Source organism: Aedes albopictus, chromosome 1 (genome assembly GCF_035046485.1).
Source record: "Aedes albopictus strain Foshan chromosome 1, AalbF5, whole genome shotgun sequence".
NCBI classification, from domain to species: domain Eukaryota; kingdom Metazoa; phylum Arthropoda; class Insecta; order Diptera; family Culicidae; genus Aedes; species Aedes albopictus.
The window spans coordinates 324690113-324707561 of NC_085136.1; the positions used below are offsets into that span (position 1 = coordinate 324690113).

The following is a 17449-nucleotide window of genomic DNA, read 5'->3' on the forward strand; positions in this document are numbered from 1 at the left end:
TTAGTGATCAGTCAAAATTTCAACTTTTTACAGCATTCTGTTTGCGAGATATTACTTTGGGAAGCCCCAGAACCCGACTCCGGATAATCGAGGTCGACCTGTAATAATTTTAATTATTTTTTTGTAACGCTGCAGCCCCCCTGGACTGGCTTCACGGCCTCCCAGGGGGCCGCGGACCACCGGTTGGGAACCCGTGGTATAGACTCGTGAAAAGTATAGATAGTAGAGTAAACATAGATCCGTGATGATGAATCCGTTGTATCCAAACGAACTGTCAAAATCTGTATCCAAACGAGCATGACGTCATGATTCCAACCACACCAATGGAGCGCATGACGTCATATTCAACCATCGCACTCTTGAAAAATACTATTCACACGCTTTAAACATTTCCCTCAGCGATGTCCGCGGATCTATGTTTACTCTACTATCTATAGTGAAAAGTATTGCAATAATATTGCATCACCTTGAACGAATGAAACAACCATTTTTTGAGTAATCAAGAATGACCACACGGATTGGTATACCGAAGACTTTACCCTTTAGTCATGTTCAAGCTTCTACCACTTCTGTAGTAATCTGTCGTAAATGAAAGAGTGCAAACGACAAGTTTGATTGCCTTCCAGGTTTCATTTCTTCTTCATCATCAAGTGGATGTAGAAGAGAGGCCTATAAGATAGGCAACAGATTCAACACTAGATAAATTGCTCTCACTCTTCATATATATCCCTTTCGGGACGGAGCGCAAAAAAGTGAAGTTTCCATACAAATTGCTCAATTTTGGCTCTCCAGAACTCTTAAATTTCCCAAAAAAAGCAACAATTAGTTTTCCTCATTTGAAAGAACTACTCTTTATCTTTAGGTTTCTAGCTTTGGCTACTTAGATAAATCGGATATAAAAAATATGCGACAGATAAAACTTTTTCGTGTTTATAGTTTTTACCCACTTTTTGTTTATCTGGTTGTGGTAAATTTCACAGGTAATGTAAACAAAAGTTTGTTTACACACAAACAAGTATAAGTAATGGCTGAATTATTGAAACAGTTTACATCACATAAAACAAAGTATAAACAGATGAAAAAATATGCAAAACTGTTACCGCTCAACAGCACAATTGTGCTGGATCGTCACGAAAGGGATATGATCAAAAGAGATGGATATATTTGCGGTGCAATTTAAGGGAAGAATGAAACATGATCGATGAAATTTGAATTACCTTATAACAACTAAAACACCGTATCATCAATTGGCTCGGTAGCTAAGTTGGAAAAGCACTTGTCTAGCGAATAAGGGTCGTGAGTTCAAATCTCACCTGAGCTGTGGGTTTTTTCGGAATTTCACTTATAATTTATCCTTTCCTTTTTCTTTTTCATGTTGAGTTCATTGAAATAACATGAAGAATTTAAAGTTTATTCCTGCATTTCTTGGAAACATTTTTTTCAAAACAACTAAACTGGCAACCCTGAAGGTCGCCACAACCGATAGGAAAAAAATCCAACTGGAATCCTGCTGCCAATCGTGGCTATTGGCACTCTCCCTCGTTCTGCTCGCACCACTTGGGTGCCACGGCTTCGGGTCTCAGTCCACGCGTTATCAGTCTCTCTCGGTGCCGGTAGAATCGCCCTTCCGCCTTGGAGGCGTCCTGCAGTGGATTGGCCCACAGCCGTTCTCCCACCGCAGCCAATCGGGGCCATGTGCGGGAATCTGAGAAGAAAATCAGACAAATTATTTTTATGACTAGGTTCGAAGTCGCGCGCTTCGATTTGAGTTACCCAGTGAGTTCTCGTCGATAAACTCGGTCCAGATGCAAGCCTCTCCACCCAACACCTTGGTGCTCTTGAGCAGTTTGTTGTTGTACACCTTGCGCCAATTGTAGTAATTCGTTACTCCCCAGAATCCGTGATCGAAGTACCACGCGTTCTTAGTGGACACAATCAATCGATAGCCTTTCCTCACCAGCTGCAGCGGTAGATCCTTATCCGATTCGACCCACGTCTGCACTACGTACCGTTCCTTGGGCAGATACTTTTCAATCACCGCCGGATCGGTCAAATGACTGGACCAAAGAATTGTCGGTTGCAGCTGCTCCAAACCCTGCCGTTGTTGATCCCACAATCGGAGCACATTCGCCTGGAACTCTCCCCACAGATCCAGGAAATCGTCCTCCCCTCGACTCTTGCCCTGTCCCTCCAGATAATCTACAACCTCCCGAGTGGCATTCCAGCAGCCGAAAAACACCTCGTCACCTCCCATGTGGAGGATTTCCTGCGGGGGAATCAGGCCGGAGAAGTCGGCGTACAGTTTCTGCAGCGTCGGGTACAGATGCGGGTTGGCCGGGTTCAGCTGACCGCAGGGAGGTTCGATGCAAAGCTTACGCCACGGTTGCTGGTTGACGCAGACGGCAAGGCTGCCGAAACCGGCCGCTGGGGCCCATTGCCAGCCGTTTCCTGAAAGGAGAATCAGATATGTTTGAAAAGGTTTTACGTTCTTTGTGCATTAGCTGACGCTCATCACGCTGTCGTACAAAGTTCACGCCCAGTTCCGGTCCTAATGACTCTAATGCACGACCAGTGCTGTTATGGTAAAATCGTAGCTGGTTACTCATGGTTTCCAAATTTCTGCGCCCCCTGTACTAGTAGGTACTCCTCCATAAAAAATTACTTCAATATTACGCCTGATCAAGAATTAAGTAATCCCGGGGAAATCCCTCCATTGACTGTATCTGTACCTCCAGTTCAGGATTCCATATAAAAATTTTTATTTTCGTAATTTCTTGGGCAGTTGATTTTATGTTTTGTTTTTCAGTACTAATCCCATCAGCAATTGCATGAAAGTTTTTCTATACATTCCTGGGGCAAGACAGCTATATTGAGAATACACCTTTTCTCAGAGTGATGCTCACGATTCCATTGGGCTACTCTGGTTTTCCAAAGTGTTGTCTGATCCAGAGGAAAATCGAGCAGACTTGCCCTAGTTTTCGCATTTTCGAGATGTTTTTAAATGCGGGGCGTATCTGGTATCATGGTTAAAGCACGTGACTATTACGCCGAAGACCTGGGATCGAATCCCACTCCCGCCAAACTCACAAAATGTTAGTTCTTCCTTCGGAAATTAAGTAAAGCGCGGGTTTTGAGACAACCCCAGGGCTAAAATTTTCGTTCCAGGGATCCCTAAGAAATTTATTAAGAGATTTCCAACAGTACCTTTCTCCACAAGTTCTTCAGACATTTTTAAAAGTTCGTCTACGAATTTCTCTTTCCAGTAATTTTTCAAGCAATTTTTCGTTGGTGTACCTTTGGAGTTCCTCCAGAAGTTTCTGGAGATAACTTAAGGAGTTTTTTCAGGTATTCTTCCAGCTCCAGGCATTTGCCCAATAATTGCTCCAGAGATAACACAGAAAGATTCAAAAACTTCTTTTGGGCATCTCCAAAGGTATTACCAGGAGTTTAACGAGAGAATCCACAGGAATGTATCTAGAAATTACTTCGGAGATTCTATCAAGAATTTTTTTACTACCATTTTTTAAAAAGACTCAGCTCAAATATTGAAAAAATCCCTAGAGATTCATCCAAACCTATTTCTGCAGAAATCTCTAAAAGAATTTAACGAGATACATATTTCTGATGGATCTGGTGAAGCAATTTAAAAAAAAACTCCTCGTAGCATTTTTTGCGTAAATTTCTGAAGGCATATCTCAAGGATTTTTTCGAAGAACCCTTGGAAGAGTTTCCAAAGAAATCTGTGTGGGATTTAATTCCAGAGGAACTTCCTTAAAACTCCATGGAAATTTTATTTGAAAAATTTCTGAAGAAAGAGTTAATCTGAAGAAGTTTCTGAAAATATTCCTGAGGGGATCCCCGAAGAAATGTCTTTAAAGAAAACTTCAGCATACTGGATCTATAGAATCCCTGTAGAAGTCTCAGAAAAAACTGTTGAAACAATCTCTTTGAAGAATATCTGAAGAATTCTCAGGGATATTGTTGAAGGAACCCCAGTAGAGATTTCTACAGAAGTTTCTGGAGAAACGAATCAGAAAACCCTTAATAGAGTCCCTAAAAAAGTTTTTTTTATAAAATTTTCAGAAAAAATTCTGAGAAAATATTTCATTCATTATCTTGAAGGAGTTCTAAGAGTTGTGCTGGAGCAAGCTGTTGATTTATACCTGGTATACCTGGAGAAACACTTTGCTAAGCTTTTGTAAAGATCCCCAGGTAAATCTCTTGAAGTGTTTCTGAAGAAATTCCTGTAGAATTTTGCTAGGAAGTATTACTGAATTCCTAGAAGAAACCGAGGAGAAATTCTTAGATATATCCATAGAGAAAGAGCCGGAGAAATCTCTGAGAAATACATGATGATAGAAGTCCTGAAGGAATCTCTTCATGAACTCCTGCAGGATTCTGTAGAGGAATTCCTGATTGAATCAATGAAAGTTATAATGCAAGAATCTCTAGAGGAATTTCTACAGGATTTTTCGTATGAATACCGGGAAATAAAATTTTAACTCATCCCTACGGGGATTTTCAATGAAGTTCAATTGGATTCTTGAACAAATCTCTGCTGGACATCTTTAAGACATAGCTGTACGACTTTCAAAAGGAGTCTCTGGAAAAAAATAAGAAAAATCCTTTAAAGAATGAAGTAATCCCTGGAGAAATCCCCGAAGGGTTTTCTAAATAGATTATTTTCCTAAGAAGAATTTTTAAAACAATCTATCTAGAAGCACACTTGGAAACATTTCTGGAGAATTTCAAAGCTTAAGGCCCTGGAGAAATTTTCTAAAGAATCGCTGGTAGAAAGTGTAAATTAAATTGCTGTCTAACTGGTTAAATTTTGAGCTCGGTAGGTTGACGACCATTTTCAGAGTAGAATTCAAGACACAATTTTACCTGAGTTCACAATCAGTTTACGGTGGAAAAAAACTTTTCCCATACAACGCTGGCGATTTGAAATAAAAAAGGTTGTACTCTACAACTTTCTAGATTTTTTTTAAAAAAGTTTCAAGAGATCGTCCCCTTGACTCGATCATTTGGATGACCGGAGAAACGAATTTGAAATTACACCGATGGAAATCCGGAACTCAAACTAGCACAATGCGTCATGATTTGGTGATAATTGTGTGTTTTCATGTTATAAAAATATACCATAAAAACCGGCGTGTAATTTATGTTGATTGGAATTGGAATGGGGATTTAAAAAAACCAAATGGTTTCACAGGTTTGTGTAAAGAGTACAAGGCTCACCGCTGTTTGTTTTGCTCCTTGGTTCCATGCCGCTGATTTATGATTTCATGACTCAGCGTCATGATGTTTGATTAATGTAAAAAAAAGAAAACGGCTTTGGCAACCATGACATTTTTCATGAAAAATCATGAAGTCATAGTCATTATCTCAAGTACGGTCAAAAAATCTAACGAATAACATACTTATTTTTTACAAATTGAATTACTTAAGAAAAAAAAATATATTGATGTGATTGAGATAAGAGGTAAAAAATCAGAAAATCAAAATCTAGTATGGAGAAGTGCTCATCCAAGCAGCATACATGTCAAGTTTTGGTTGTACAGGAGCAACATTCCTGTAATCCTAACCCAAAGGCAAAATAACTTGAAAATGACTCGTGTCCAACCTGAACCCTGCACTGTCGACACTAATTTGTGACATGTATGCTGCACGGGCAATAATAACTCGTTGAGATATCTATCAATCTTTTTCCTTGAAAAATAAAACAAATAAAACCTTCTGCCACCCAGTGTCGAACCTTCGACCTGAGGACTCACAGTTGGCTTTGCTAATCACTCAACTGTGGCGTATTGTTGTAATATTAGGAAATTATGCGCATAAGTCATTTCTACGGCTGTATGGAACTTGTTTTAAAAATCACTTTGGGCAATCCATGAAAATAACATTTCTAAAAAGCCACAGAAGTAAATTTCGGTTGTTTAGGGGGTCCATTACCAGCACCCAAACCCTATTCCTTGCCATGCACTTCTTTAGAATATTCTTCACAATTACCTCCAGATATTTCACAATTATCTGCCAGATATTTCCTTTGAAATTCATCCTGTCGGTGTATTTTTTTTTTTCGAAAATTTCTTTCAGTGATTCTTTCAAAAATTCTTCCAAGAATTTTCCTTGGGTCTTCTTCAGGAGTTTATCATGAAATTTCTCAAAAGTTTCGTCATGAAACGGGGATTCTTCACAAATTCTTCCTGAGAGTCTTTAGGAAATTTTTTTCAAAAATTACTACAGAAGAACCCAAGCATATTTGAAAGAATTCTTCTACGAATATTATCTTAATTTTCATCAGAAGTTTTTCGTCAAATATTATTTCAAAAGATGCAGTTTCAGGAGCATTTTTTCACAAAGATTGAATGATTCTTTGGAAAATTCTTCTAAGGTTTTCTATTAAAATTTCAGTTTTTTTTTCAGGAATTCTTTTTAGAAATAATTGTTGGAATTTCTTCATAGACTCCTTCAGGTATTGTTCCACACAATCAGGAATTTTCTTTGGCTCTTATATAGAAATTCCTTTTTAAAATCCTCAATAAATTCTCCTGGAAGTTTCTCTAGGAGTTTCTGCAGAAGATCCTCTAGAGTTTGCTAAACATGTATTTAAACCTTTTTTCAGAGATTCTTCCAGATTTTTTTTCCGGATATGCTTCAGGAATGTCTCCAACGACTCTCTCAATAATTCCTACAGATTTTACTCCAGAATATATTTCAAGGATTTTTCAAGACATTCTTCTATGAATACCTACAGAAAATTCTCCAGTTCTTCCAGGTATTCTTTCTTAGATTTATTTTTTTTTCATAAATTTGATCAATACTTTTTCAAAGAGTATCTCCATGATATTTATGTTTGCACAGGATTTCCTTCAAAAATGGATCCATGCATTACTTTAACCCTTCTTTGGCATTAGGGTCATTTTTGACCCACACTGCAAAATACGTCAGCGAGCTGATGCCAAAGGTTTGCGCAAGAAATTTTGTATACTTATCTCTTTAGAACTTGAATAGGAAATTCTTCTTAGAATTACTTCAGAGTTATCTCCAGGAGTTCTTCCAGTGATTTCTTTAGAAAACTCCCCAAATTTATTGAGAGAATTCTTCAAGAATTCCATCAATACCTTTGTCTGCAATTTCTGCTGGGGTTTCTGCAGACATTTTCAAGAGATTCCTTCAGAAATTTCTCCACGGTTTTCTCCAGGAATTCCTCCAGTAGTTTCTCAAGCAGTTTTCCTTTTAAATCACATTCAGAGTTTCTCCAAAAGTTTCTCATGTTTTTTCAAGAATTAAGGAGGTATTTCAGATAGTTTGTTCAGGTATACAAGGAATTCTTTTAGTGGTTACATTAGAAATTGCTTCAGGATTTTTTGTAATGGAATTCTTTTCAGAAAATTTTCAAGATATAAACAGGAGTTTTTAATAAGGGATTCAGACTATGCTACAGAGTGTTTTTTAATCCTTCAGGGATTCCTGCAATAATTCTGCAAGTTATTTATTGCCATTTCTAAAAGAACTTCTGAAAAAAAAAACCCTGGAGAAAGATCTGAATCCTGAAGAAATTTCTTAAGGTATTCTAGAAGGAACTCTTGGAAGAATTTGCGAAAGAACCTCGGTACGATTTTTACAGAAATTTGTGGAGGAATTTCCAAAACAATCCATGAAATAACTTTAAAAGTAAACCTTTGCAGAAATTTCTGAAGATTCCTTCAAGTTCTGAAAATTTTTTGATATTGTTGAATGTGTCCAAAGCAGTAATTTCTGAAGGAATCTGAGAAAAAAAATATTCAAAAAAGTACTCTCCATTGAATCAATAGAATAATATCCGAAGAAATCCTAAGGAAATTCAAGAAGGATTCCCAGGAAATATCTTAAGAACTTCCTGGAGAAATACCTGGAAAAACTTTTGGGGAAACCTTTGGTGAAATTACTAGAAAAGTTGATTTAGGATGTTTAAGAAAAAAATACAAAATTAATAAATAAAAAAAATAAAAATATCGTAGAATTTTCTAAAAGTAATCCAAGAGCAATTTGCGGACGTAGTGTAAAGGAATTCCTGAGGAAATACTTGGAGGAATGTCTAGAAAGCTTCTAGGGATTTTTCAATGGTATCTCCAAGGCAATTGTACAAATGTTTGGAGCAATCTATATCTGAGAGAATTCCTGTAGAAAATGCTGAAGACATCCTTGGAGAAATTTTCTGGATTTTCAGAGATAATTATAGAAATTGCTCTAAGATTTTTTGTAATGAAATCCATTCAGAAAATTTTCAAGATTTTTCTCAAGATATCGGCAGGAGTTTTTTAGGATTTCGGACAATCCTACAGGGATTTCATTAGAAATTCCTTCAGAGATTCCTGCAAAAATTCTGCTAGTTTTTTTGTGCCATTTCTGAAAGAATCTGAAGATTGCCCTGGAAAAATACCTGGATAAACTCTTGGTGGAATTCCTAGAAAAGTTTATTTGGGAACTTTTGAAAAAAAAAGTGAAGATATCTTTTGATACAAATTTTGGAGGATTTTCTGAAAATAAACCAAAAGCAATTTGTGGACGTATTTTTTAAAAGAAATTTCTGTAGATTTATTTGGAGAAACGCCTGGATAAGCTTCCAAATTCCTTGATGATTTTTTTTGTGATCCCTGTCAGAGCATCATATAAATATTCCCAAAAGAGTTATTGGAGAAGTTTCTGGTGAATTTCAGAAGGAAACCCAGGAAAAATTTCTTCAGAAATCCCTAGAATATTTTTTCTGGATGATACTGAAGGCAACTTATGATTTTCTGGAAAAAAAATCGCTGGGAGCATTTCTGAGGAAATCCGTGGGTGATTTCCATTAATTTTTCTTGTACGGGTTTATGAAACAATCAATGGAGGAACCCTTGGAGACAAATTCTGAGAAATTTCTGAAGCAAGTGAAGAAAGTTCCAAAAGAACCTTCCGAAGGAATTCGTGGAAGACTTTTTGAAAGGGATTGACTCTTGGAGGGTTTTCATAGTAATTCAAGGGTGTCCGGCCATTTGGCCGAATGCCGTTTGACCGAATATCGTTTGACCGAATGTCATTTGGGCGAATACCATCTGGCTAAAAGGGTTGTTTGGCCAAACCATGATCAAAAGAATTCAGGTAAGTTTTTGGCATTCAAACTGTCAATATGTTCATCAGATATATTTCCTTCTTTTGATCACAGGCTATTTTTTCTAGTATTGATATTCAGGGCTTCGTTGGCATTAAAACTGCCGATATTTGATTCTTTGGATTCTTCCTTCTTTGAATCATAGGCTTTTCTTTTGAGTTATACTGAGACGGGGAGCAGTGGCTTGGTTTTGACTAGGTACATTATTCATTTTCGGCCAAACGGCATTTGGTCAAATGGCATTCGGTCAAATGACCCTTTCGGCCAAATGACCCCGAACCGAATTTAAGGAGCAGTTTCAATTTGGAGTCCATAAAAGCTTCTTTGAAAAGTTCTTTAAAATCTCAGAGAGTATTCTTTAGAAAAATTTGGATGACATTCTAATGTACACTGACACATTTTACCGTGACGTTACAACGTTTCGACGCTTTTTCTGTCAGAATTTCCACTATAACGCATAAATTCGAGCGTAAACCCTCAAATTTTTTTGCATATTCAAGGAATTCGAATAAGTTTTCCAATAAGTTTATTCTGTTAAACAGTTAGTTTTCATTGAATAAGTAAGTTAAAAATGGAAATTTGTAGCGTGACGTTACAACGTTGTAACGTCACGCTACTCATTCCCACTTTTATCATACTTTCCCAATGAAAACTAACTGTTCAACAGATCTTACTTATTTGAAATTTTACAAGGAATCGTAATATGTAAAAATATTTGAGGGTTTACAGTCGAATAAACGAGTTATAGTGGAAAATCTGACAGAAAAGGCGTCAAAACGTTGTAACGTCACGGTAGAATGCGTCAACTATGAATTTTCTAAAGACATTTTTGGAAAGAATCACTGGAAGAATTTTTGAATAAATACTTTATGTATATTGTAAAAGACTCGGCAAAACCACAGGTAGCAAGAAAAAAAGGTTCTCCTTTACGCTACTGGAAATAAACAAACAAACAAACATTAAAACCCCAATTTACTCACAAAATAAGGGGAGTGTATTTTTTCAGAATTAGTATAGAGATCAAAATTTCAAAGTTTCGATTCGTTTTTTTTAATTCTTATTTTTATGTATTTAAACGTATGCTAATTCCACACTCAGTTTGGAATCTGTGATCAGTTGATAAGGGCAGCCTATTTATTGCAGTGGTTCCCAACCTACTAACACGGGCCAAGCGATTTTTTTTAGAACCGAAGGTGTGAAGATAAAGTGAAAAGGTTTTTCGGATTCTGCACTTCAGGGAGTACTTATCACAATGTAGTTGTGTTACAAAGCTCAGTAGTTCCCAATCTGGGGTCATAGGTTAGAAGAATTTCTCGAGAATCGAAACTGCTGGGAAGCATTTGCTAATATTTTTCAGATTGATCATCTCAAGGATAATATAGATATATTGAAAACATCAGTGGTTTCCGAGCTATGGTCACGGGCCTCGTGTATATCTCAAAAAACCGTAAGTGTGATGACAAAATGAAAATGTTTTTCAAATTCTACGCCTTTGGACCTACTTACTTAAACATTGCCCAGTGGTTCCTAATATGACGTCACGGACCACAAATTCGGACCACATGAATTTCTGAAACGCCAAAAGTACTAGAAAGCAGTCTAATTGTTTTTCAGATTGTTCTTCTCAAGGAGGAGTATCTTCATTATAGATTTGTTGTAAATATTAGTGATTTTCTATTTATGGTCACGGGTCACGCGAATTTCTCAAGATCCGAAAGTGTGAGAACGAGATTGAATTATTTTTCGGGACTTTCAGGAGAACTCAGACGGTTTTAGGAGTTCTCAGGAGAATCCCAAGAGGCCTGAGGGGTGTTTCAGTGGGTCTCAGTGTCATTTCAGGGGTTCTCAGGAGGTTTCCTGGGAAATTCCAGGGAGTCTCAGGAGTGTTTCAGGGGGTTTCAGGGGGTTTCAGCAGGTGCTCTAGGGGTCTCAGGGGCGTTTCAGGGATGTTTCAGGGGTTTCTTGGGAGTTTATAGGATTCTGAGGGGAGGCTATAAAGGGGTCGAAGGAAAGTTCGACGAGGTCCCAGGGGAATCCCAGAAGGGCTCAGGGGCGTTTCAGAGGTTCTCAGGAGGTTCCAGAGGCATTTCAGGAAGTTTCAGAAAATCTCAGGGGTTCTTAGGGTTTTTGAGGGTGATCTCAAGAGGCCTCATGGGGGTTTCAGGGGGACGAGAGGCTTCTGAAAGGCCAAAATTTGGTCTGCGTGGTTTATGAACATAACTATAACTATACGTCACCATAGATTGGGAACCACAAAGCTTTGTAACATGCCCGTATAAATGTCGGCTTAGAATACCACTACGGACCACCTGTTCCGGGGGTAAAAGTCCACCAAACAGGCAACCCCAATCCAAGGTGTCAGGCGACCCGTGCTGATGGATGAATGGTTGAGGAGGTTTAAAACATGCTCGATCTTTAAGCCCGTAGCGTGGGTAGATCATCTTTTTGGGTTGCGTTGCGGCGAATGATCTACCAAATCGAACCCTAGTCCTAACTGCTTCCAACTAGTGGAGCAGCATATTTGAGTAATCAAAGGAAAACACTTTGGTCCTAATTACATTTCACACCTTGTTGAAAGTTTTAGGTTTCGGTTTAGTATTCCTAATCTTTTATTCGATGTTCATTGGTTTGAAGCAGAAAGGACTAGGGCTTCGATGCATGGTCAATATCGGTATTATTTTCTGGCGTTCTCGTTCTCGGATACCTGATTATGACTGAGAAAGGAGCTTTTAAAAAGCAAAACCTATCAATCAGAACCCTTCCTTACGATTAAGTTGAAAATGACTACTGTAACAATACCGATACTTTATAACTTCTCAAATTATAACCATATTGCATGGTTTAGAGCCAAAAACTCCACTAAACAACCGCCATCTTGAAATTGTAGCCCCATCTTGGATTTTAGACCGCCATATTGGATATTCTGGTCGCCATTATTGGACTCCAAACATCTTCCCCATAAAAATATACCATTATTGCAAGGTTTAGGGTTTAAAACTCCATTATACAGCCGCCATCTTGAATTTGGAGCCACCATTTTGGATTTCAGACCACCATCTTGAATTTTGGACCGACATCGTAGAATTTTCGGTCTCCTGTGTTGATATCTGCACAAAATTTGTTAACCATGCTGAAGGTTACAAAAATCGTCGCAGTTTGATGTGTCGCATGATGGGACTTGGTTCAGTTTTATATGTGGCCAGCTCTACCGGTGCTGGTCCGGATCACTCAAATGGCCATAACTCCGGAGCGCCTTGACCGATCCGGACCATTTTTGATAGCAAACAATGCGGTAAAATTCCGGTTCGATTCGAGCTATAATCCGAAAAATCGGCCAATGACTTAAAAGTGAGTGACTTTTTTGTACACAGATATACATACACACATACACACATACAGACATCATGGCTGACTTCGCGCTTCGATAAGGCGTCATTCGTCGAAAGGTTGCGTATGGAGCCTAACATCGACGATCTGTCCAGTGATGATCTAGTCGGATCTCTAAGCCGTGCATGCGATGCCGCGATGCCTAGACGCGCGCTACCCAGGAATGGACGAAAACCGGTATACTGGTGGTGTCCTGAAATCGCAGAGCTCAGAGCGTCCTGCCTAAGAGCGAGGAGGAGGATGCAAAGAGCTCGTACCGATGAGGGTAGAGCGGAAAGAGGCGAGGTCTATAGGGCGGCTAAACTGGCACTGAGCAAAGAGATTAAGGCACGAAAACGAGCGTGTTTCGAAAATCTCTGCCAGGCAGCCAACACGACACCTTGGGGCGATGCCTACAGGGTAGTCATGGCCAAAACGAAAGGGGCGTCTGCGCCCCCGGAACGTTCACCCGTGATGCTACAGAGGATCGTGGAAACGCTGTTTCCACGCCACGATACAAGACCATGGGCTGCCATCCCCCCTGGCCGAATAGACCAGGGGGAGGTAGCCCCAGTGACGAACGATGAGCTCATCGTAATTGCGAAGTTGCTCAAGTTGAACAAGGCTCCGGGTCCGGACGGTATCCCAACGGTAGCCATCAAGTCGGCCATCGAGGCATGCCCTGATATGTTCAGAATGGCTATGCAGATGTGCCTGGATAGAGGCGAATTTCCGGAGAGGTGGAAAAGGCAAAGATTGGTTCTGTTGCCAAAGCACGGGAAGCCACCCGGCGACCCGTCGGCATACAGACCTATCTGCCTACTAGACACCTCCGGGAAACTGTTGGAACGAATCATCCTGTCGAGGCTACTGGTCTACACCGAGAAACCAGATGACTCTGGGCTCTCGGATAACCAGTTTGGCTTCCGTAAGGGTCGATCGACGGTGGACGCTATTAAGGCCGTAACTAAAGCGGCCGAGATAGCGTTCCAGAATAACCGTAGAGGAATTCGTTACTGCGCGGTAGTCACGTTGGATGTGAAGAATGCTTTCAATAGCGTCAGTTGGGCGGCTATTGAATGTGCCATTCAACACCTAGGTGTCCCGAATAGTTTACGCCGGATACTGGAGAGTTATTTCCAGAATAGGGTGCTACTCTATGACACAGATGAGGGCGAAAAGAGGTACAACAACACCCAGGGTCAATCCTGGGCCCGGTACTATGGAACGCGGCGTACGATGGTGTATTGAGGCTCACACTTCCACCGGGCGTAAAGCTGGTCGGCTTCGCTGATGACATTACCCTCACGGTATGCGGCGAGTCGATAGAGGAAGTGGAACTGACAGCGGAGCATGCAATTGGCGTAATAGAGGACTGGATGAGGTCACGTCAGCTGGCACTCGCACACCACAAGACGGAAGTGGTGTTGGTGAACAACCGTCAGTCGGAACAACAGGCGGTGGTCACCACAGGCGGGTGTGAGATCAACTCCAAGCGCTCATTGAGGCAACTCGGAGTCATGATCGATGATAAGCTGAACTTTAGTAGTCACGTGGAATATGCTTGCAAGAGGGCGAGCATGGCGATTGCGGCATTATCGAAGATAATGTCAAATAGCTCGGCAATTGTCTCGAGTAAGCGTAGACTTCTCGCGACAGTAGCGGTCTCCATACTACGGTATGGTGCCGCTGCATGGTCGAGCGCGCTAGTGGCCAAGCGAAACGTAGATGGCCCTTAGCGTCATCAGCGCATACCGTACGGTGTCAAAGGACGCGGTATGCGTGCTGGCGGGTATGATGCCCATAGCACTTGTGGTGTCAGAGGATGAGGAGTGCTTCGCGAGACGAGGCACAAGAGGCGCGAGACGGATTGCCAGAACATCGTCGATGTTGAAATGGCAGAGAGATTGGTCAAACTCCAACAAGGGTAGATGGACACACAGGCTCATACCGAGCGTGTCCAAGTGGACGAGCAGGCCCCATGGCGAGGTGAACTTTCACTTGACACAATTTCTGTCAGGCCATGGGTGCTTTAGGTGGTATCTGCACAGATTCGGACACGCTGGTTCTCCTTCATGTCCGGAGTGTGCAGATTGCGACGAGACCACGGAGCATGTGCTCTTTGAATGCCCACGCTTCGTGGAGCAAAGGTCGAGTATGCAGGAGATATGCGGTAGAGACATCACTCCCGACAACATTGTTGAAAGGATGTGTACGGGGGAGGACAAGTGGGATGCCGTTTCTTCCTCGGTATCTCGAATCGTCCTTGAACTACAGAGAAAATGGCGAGCCGAACAACAGCTAGTTGAGTTGGCTCCCCCTCCCCATCCAGGAGCTTGAGCCCAACGGGTAGTCCATGCACTAGCCAGGGCCCGAGCCTCCGGGGAAGAGTGAACAACTTAAGGCGGTAGCAGGTGGAACGCTTACCATTAGAGTGTACTCATTGTACGAAGTCATCCCCCCTTCTCGAAGTCATCCCTAACGGGCGTACCGCGAAGGTAAGGAAGAAGAGAGAAAGAGGTTTTAGTGTCGACCCCACATAACCTGAGGACCCACCTCTCGGGTATCTGTAAAGGCAGATTTCCTCTTTCTATAAAAAAAAAAAAAAAAAACATACAGACATCATCTCAATTCGTCGAACTGAGTTGATTGGTATATGTGACTTGATCCTCCGAGCCTTCTATCGAAAAATTCGTTTTTTGATTGAATATATAGCCATTCAGTACACTTTGGTGTACGAGAAAGGCAAAAACGCACAACTCTATCACCTTACGCCTGGCATCTACGCACCAATGTGTAAACCCTTTGCCAACCATATCCCACAAACACTTCGATAACCGCTTGATGGAGTGCAGACGCAGAGGTATATTCGATTGTAATCATTACTTCTTTCCTCTTCTTCACCTTGACCAGCAACCCGACGTGGCAAGTGCCATTGTCGACTAAAAATAGAAGATCACCAACACTCACACACCGAAAATGTTTGCTAATCTCCGCCAGATATCTCATTGGTTCCTTGTGTGGGTGTAGCTGGTCTGGCGATACTGGAGTAGTATCCACGGGTGGTCAATCAAGCTCAAGCAGCAGGCTTACAATATTGCACTTCATCCACATCTTTAATTGTACATATTATCACGTTATTTTTCTTTCGCTATGTACATGGCACAATCCACAGCTCACGATTAATCAAGCGATTGCGAATATTTACACATCCCAACTACTTAAACTTTCTTGTCTTGAATTATCGATTGTTGATAAGCTCTTATCTATCACTCATCCGGAATCGTAATCGCAGAACACATGTGCTATGCAAATAGGATATGCCATCCCACTTCATCTGTATCTTACCGGCATGTGCTGGTGCATCGAACTCCAACAGCACTCGAATCCCCCGCAGCTTGGCGTACTCGAACACGCTCCGCACGTCCTGCTGCGTGTAGATCTGCTTCTCCGAGTAGGCACCGTACTTGGTCATCAGCGGCAGGCTGGGCATCTCCAGCGGGAAGCTCTGCGAGTCGGTGATGTGCCAGTGCAGGACGTTCAACTTGGTGGACGCCATCCCGTCCAGCTGGCGCTGGATGGCTCGAATGGGAATGAAGTTCCTGGCCGTGTCCAGAAGGAGTCCTCTGTGCGGGTAGTGAGGGTAGTCTTTCAGGTTGACCGATGTCAGGATGAGCAGGCAATTTCCGTCGGGATACGTTCGTAGGGCTGTTAGTTGGCTGACCGTTTCGAGGCCATGGCGGGCGCCGAACACCGTTGGGGCTACGATCGAGATCTCAAGTAGTCCTTCGTGGTCTTCCACGAAGAGATCGTATGACTCATCCGTGGTCCAGGTGAGTGATGTTTCAGTCGTTTCTACTTTGACGCTAAAATATATCCTGGTGTTGGTTGTGCGATTGCAGTTTCGACCGCATTCCTTGTATAAGTTTTTCAAGAAAACTCGCGTTGTTTGATTGAGATAGTTCTGTACGTCGGCATCGTCCGGACTAGTATGGAAATCGAACTTGATATCGCTGGGAACAAATTCGCGAGTTTCCTGTCCAAGATTCACGACGACAGCCGGAATGGGCCACAGTGCCCGGAACTCCCCACACACCAACCGACACTCGTTCAGACTATCCAGGTACTGTTCATGGTCCTTCAAAGAATCCTTTTGCTGCCTCAGACACTTATCCCGAACGCAACGATACTTGTACAGTGGAGAACCGAAACTCAACTCAAAACAACCGGCGACAATCACCACGACGATAACTGCCAGCAGCTGAGACTGCACCTCGGAAGTGACCGTCCGCATTGTAGCGTAAAATTAAACTGAATCCAGCGACCGGAATCGAATGTGAAGTGACTGAGCGCTATCATCGTCGTTGTCGGCGTCGGTTGCAAACTCGTGCTGAGTGTTAATGTCCAAATGCCAGTGGTGCTTCATCGATGCGACGTTGAGGATTTGATTCCAGTTGCTTTATGACTTCGAATGCGATGAGAAGTGAAGATGAATTGCTTGTGAATAATTACTTAATTGATATGACGTGGTTCATAAATTGAATAAAATTATAACTAAGAATATGCATCCGCAAGAGAAGTCCTCTGCGTAAAGAATCGAACGCTTTGAAATGTTCCCCTTCATTCTTACAAAAACAAGCAAACACAATAAGAAAAGATTAACTTGTTATAATTCGCACTGATTGAAGTTCACTGTTCTACTCTCACCACCAGTCAGTCAGTCATTCAGCAGCGACAAAAATAAACGCAATTATTCCCAACAACGTTCATCACACACAGTGGGCGTCCCACAGTTGTAAGCGATAATCGTTTGTGGAGCATACCTACGTATAAAATTTAATGATGTCTATCACGGTTTTGGCGTTTCTTCACTCCTTCATGTGCCATTCCTTAACTTCTTTATGTTGTCATCTTTGTTCTTTTGCTTTCTCCGAGTGCGTAGCTCAC

General features: G+C 41.4%; 1 protein-coding gene across 1 annotated transcript; it reads right to left on the bottom strand.

The window, feature by feature from the left end:
- Positions 1-1348: 1348 nt before the first annotated feature.
- Positions 1349-16835, bottom strand: LOC115264180 (chitooligosaccharidolytic beta-N-acetylglucosaminidase). The gene is made up of 3 exons (XM_029867614.2): positions 15851-16835; positions 1774-2448; positions 1349-1705 (listed from the first exon to the last, which is right to left on the bottom strand). Exons 1-3 carry the CDS (start codon positions 16794-16796, stop codon positions 1524-1526), a joined length of 1803 nt encoding a protein of 600 aa, XP_029723474.2. The 5' UTR covers positions 16797-16835; the 3' UTR covers positions 1349-1523.
- Positions 16836-17449: the final 614 nt, after the last annotated feature.

What these genes read in the sequence shown, in the direction of transcription:
- LOC115264180 (XM_029867614.2), bottom strand. Translation starts at nt 16,796, where the DNA reads ATGCGGACGGTCACTTCCGAGGTGCAGTCTCAGCTGCTGGCAGTTATC. An exon ending in CGATGCACCAGCACATGCCG is followed by an intron (nt 2,449 to 15,850) that starts GTAAGATACAGA and finishes TTCTCCTTTCAG; the next exon opens with GAAACGGCTGGCAATGGGCC. An exon ending in TATCGACGAGAACTCACTGG is followed by an intron (nt 1,706 to 1,773) that starts GTAACTCAAATC and finishes TTTTCTTCTCAG; the next exon opens with ATTCCCGCACATGGCCCCGA.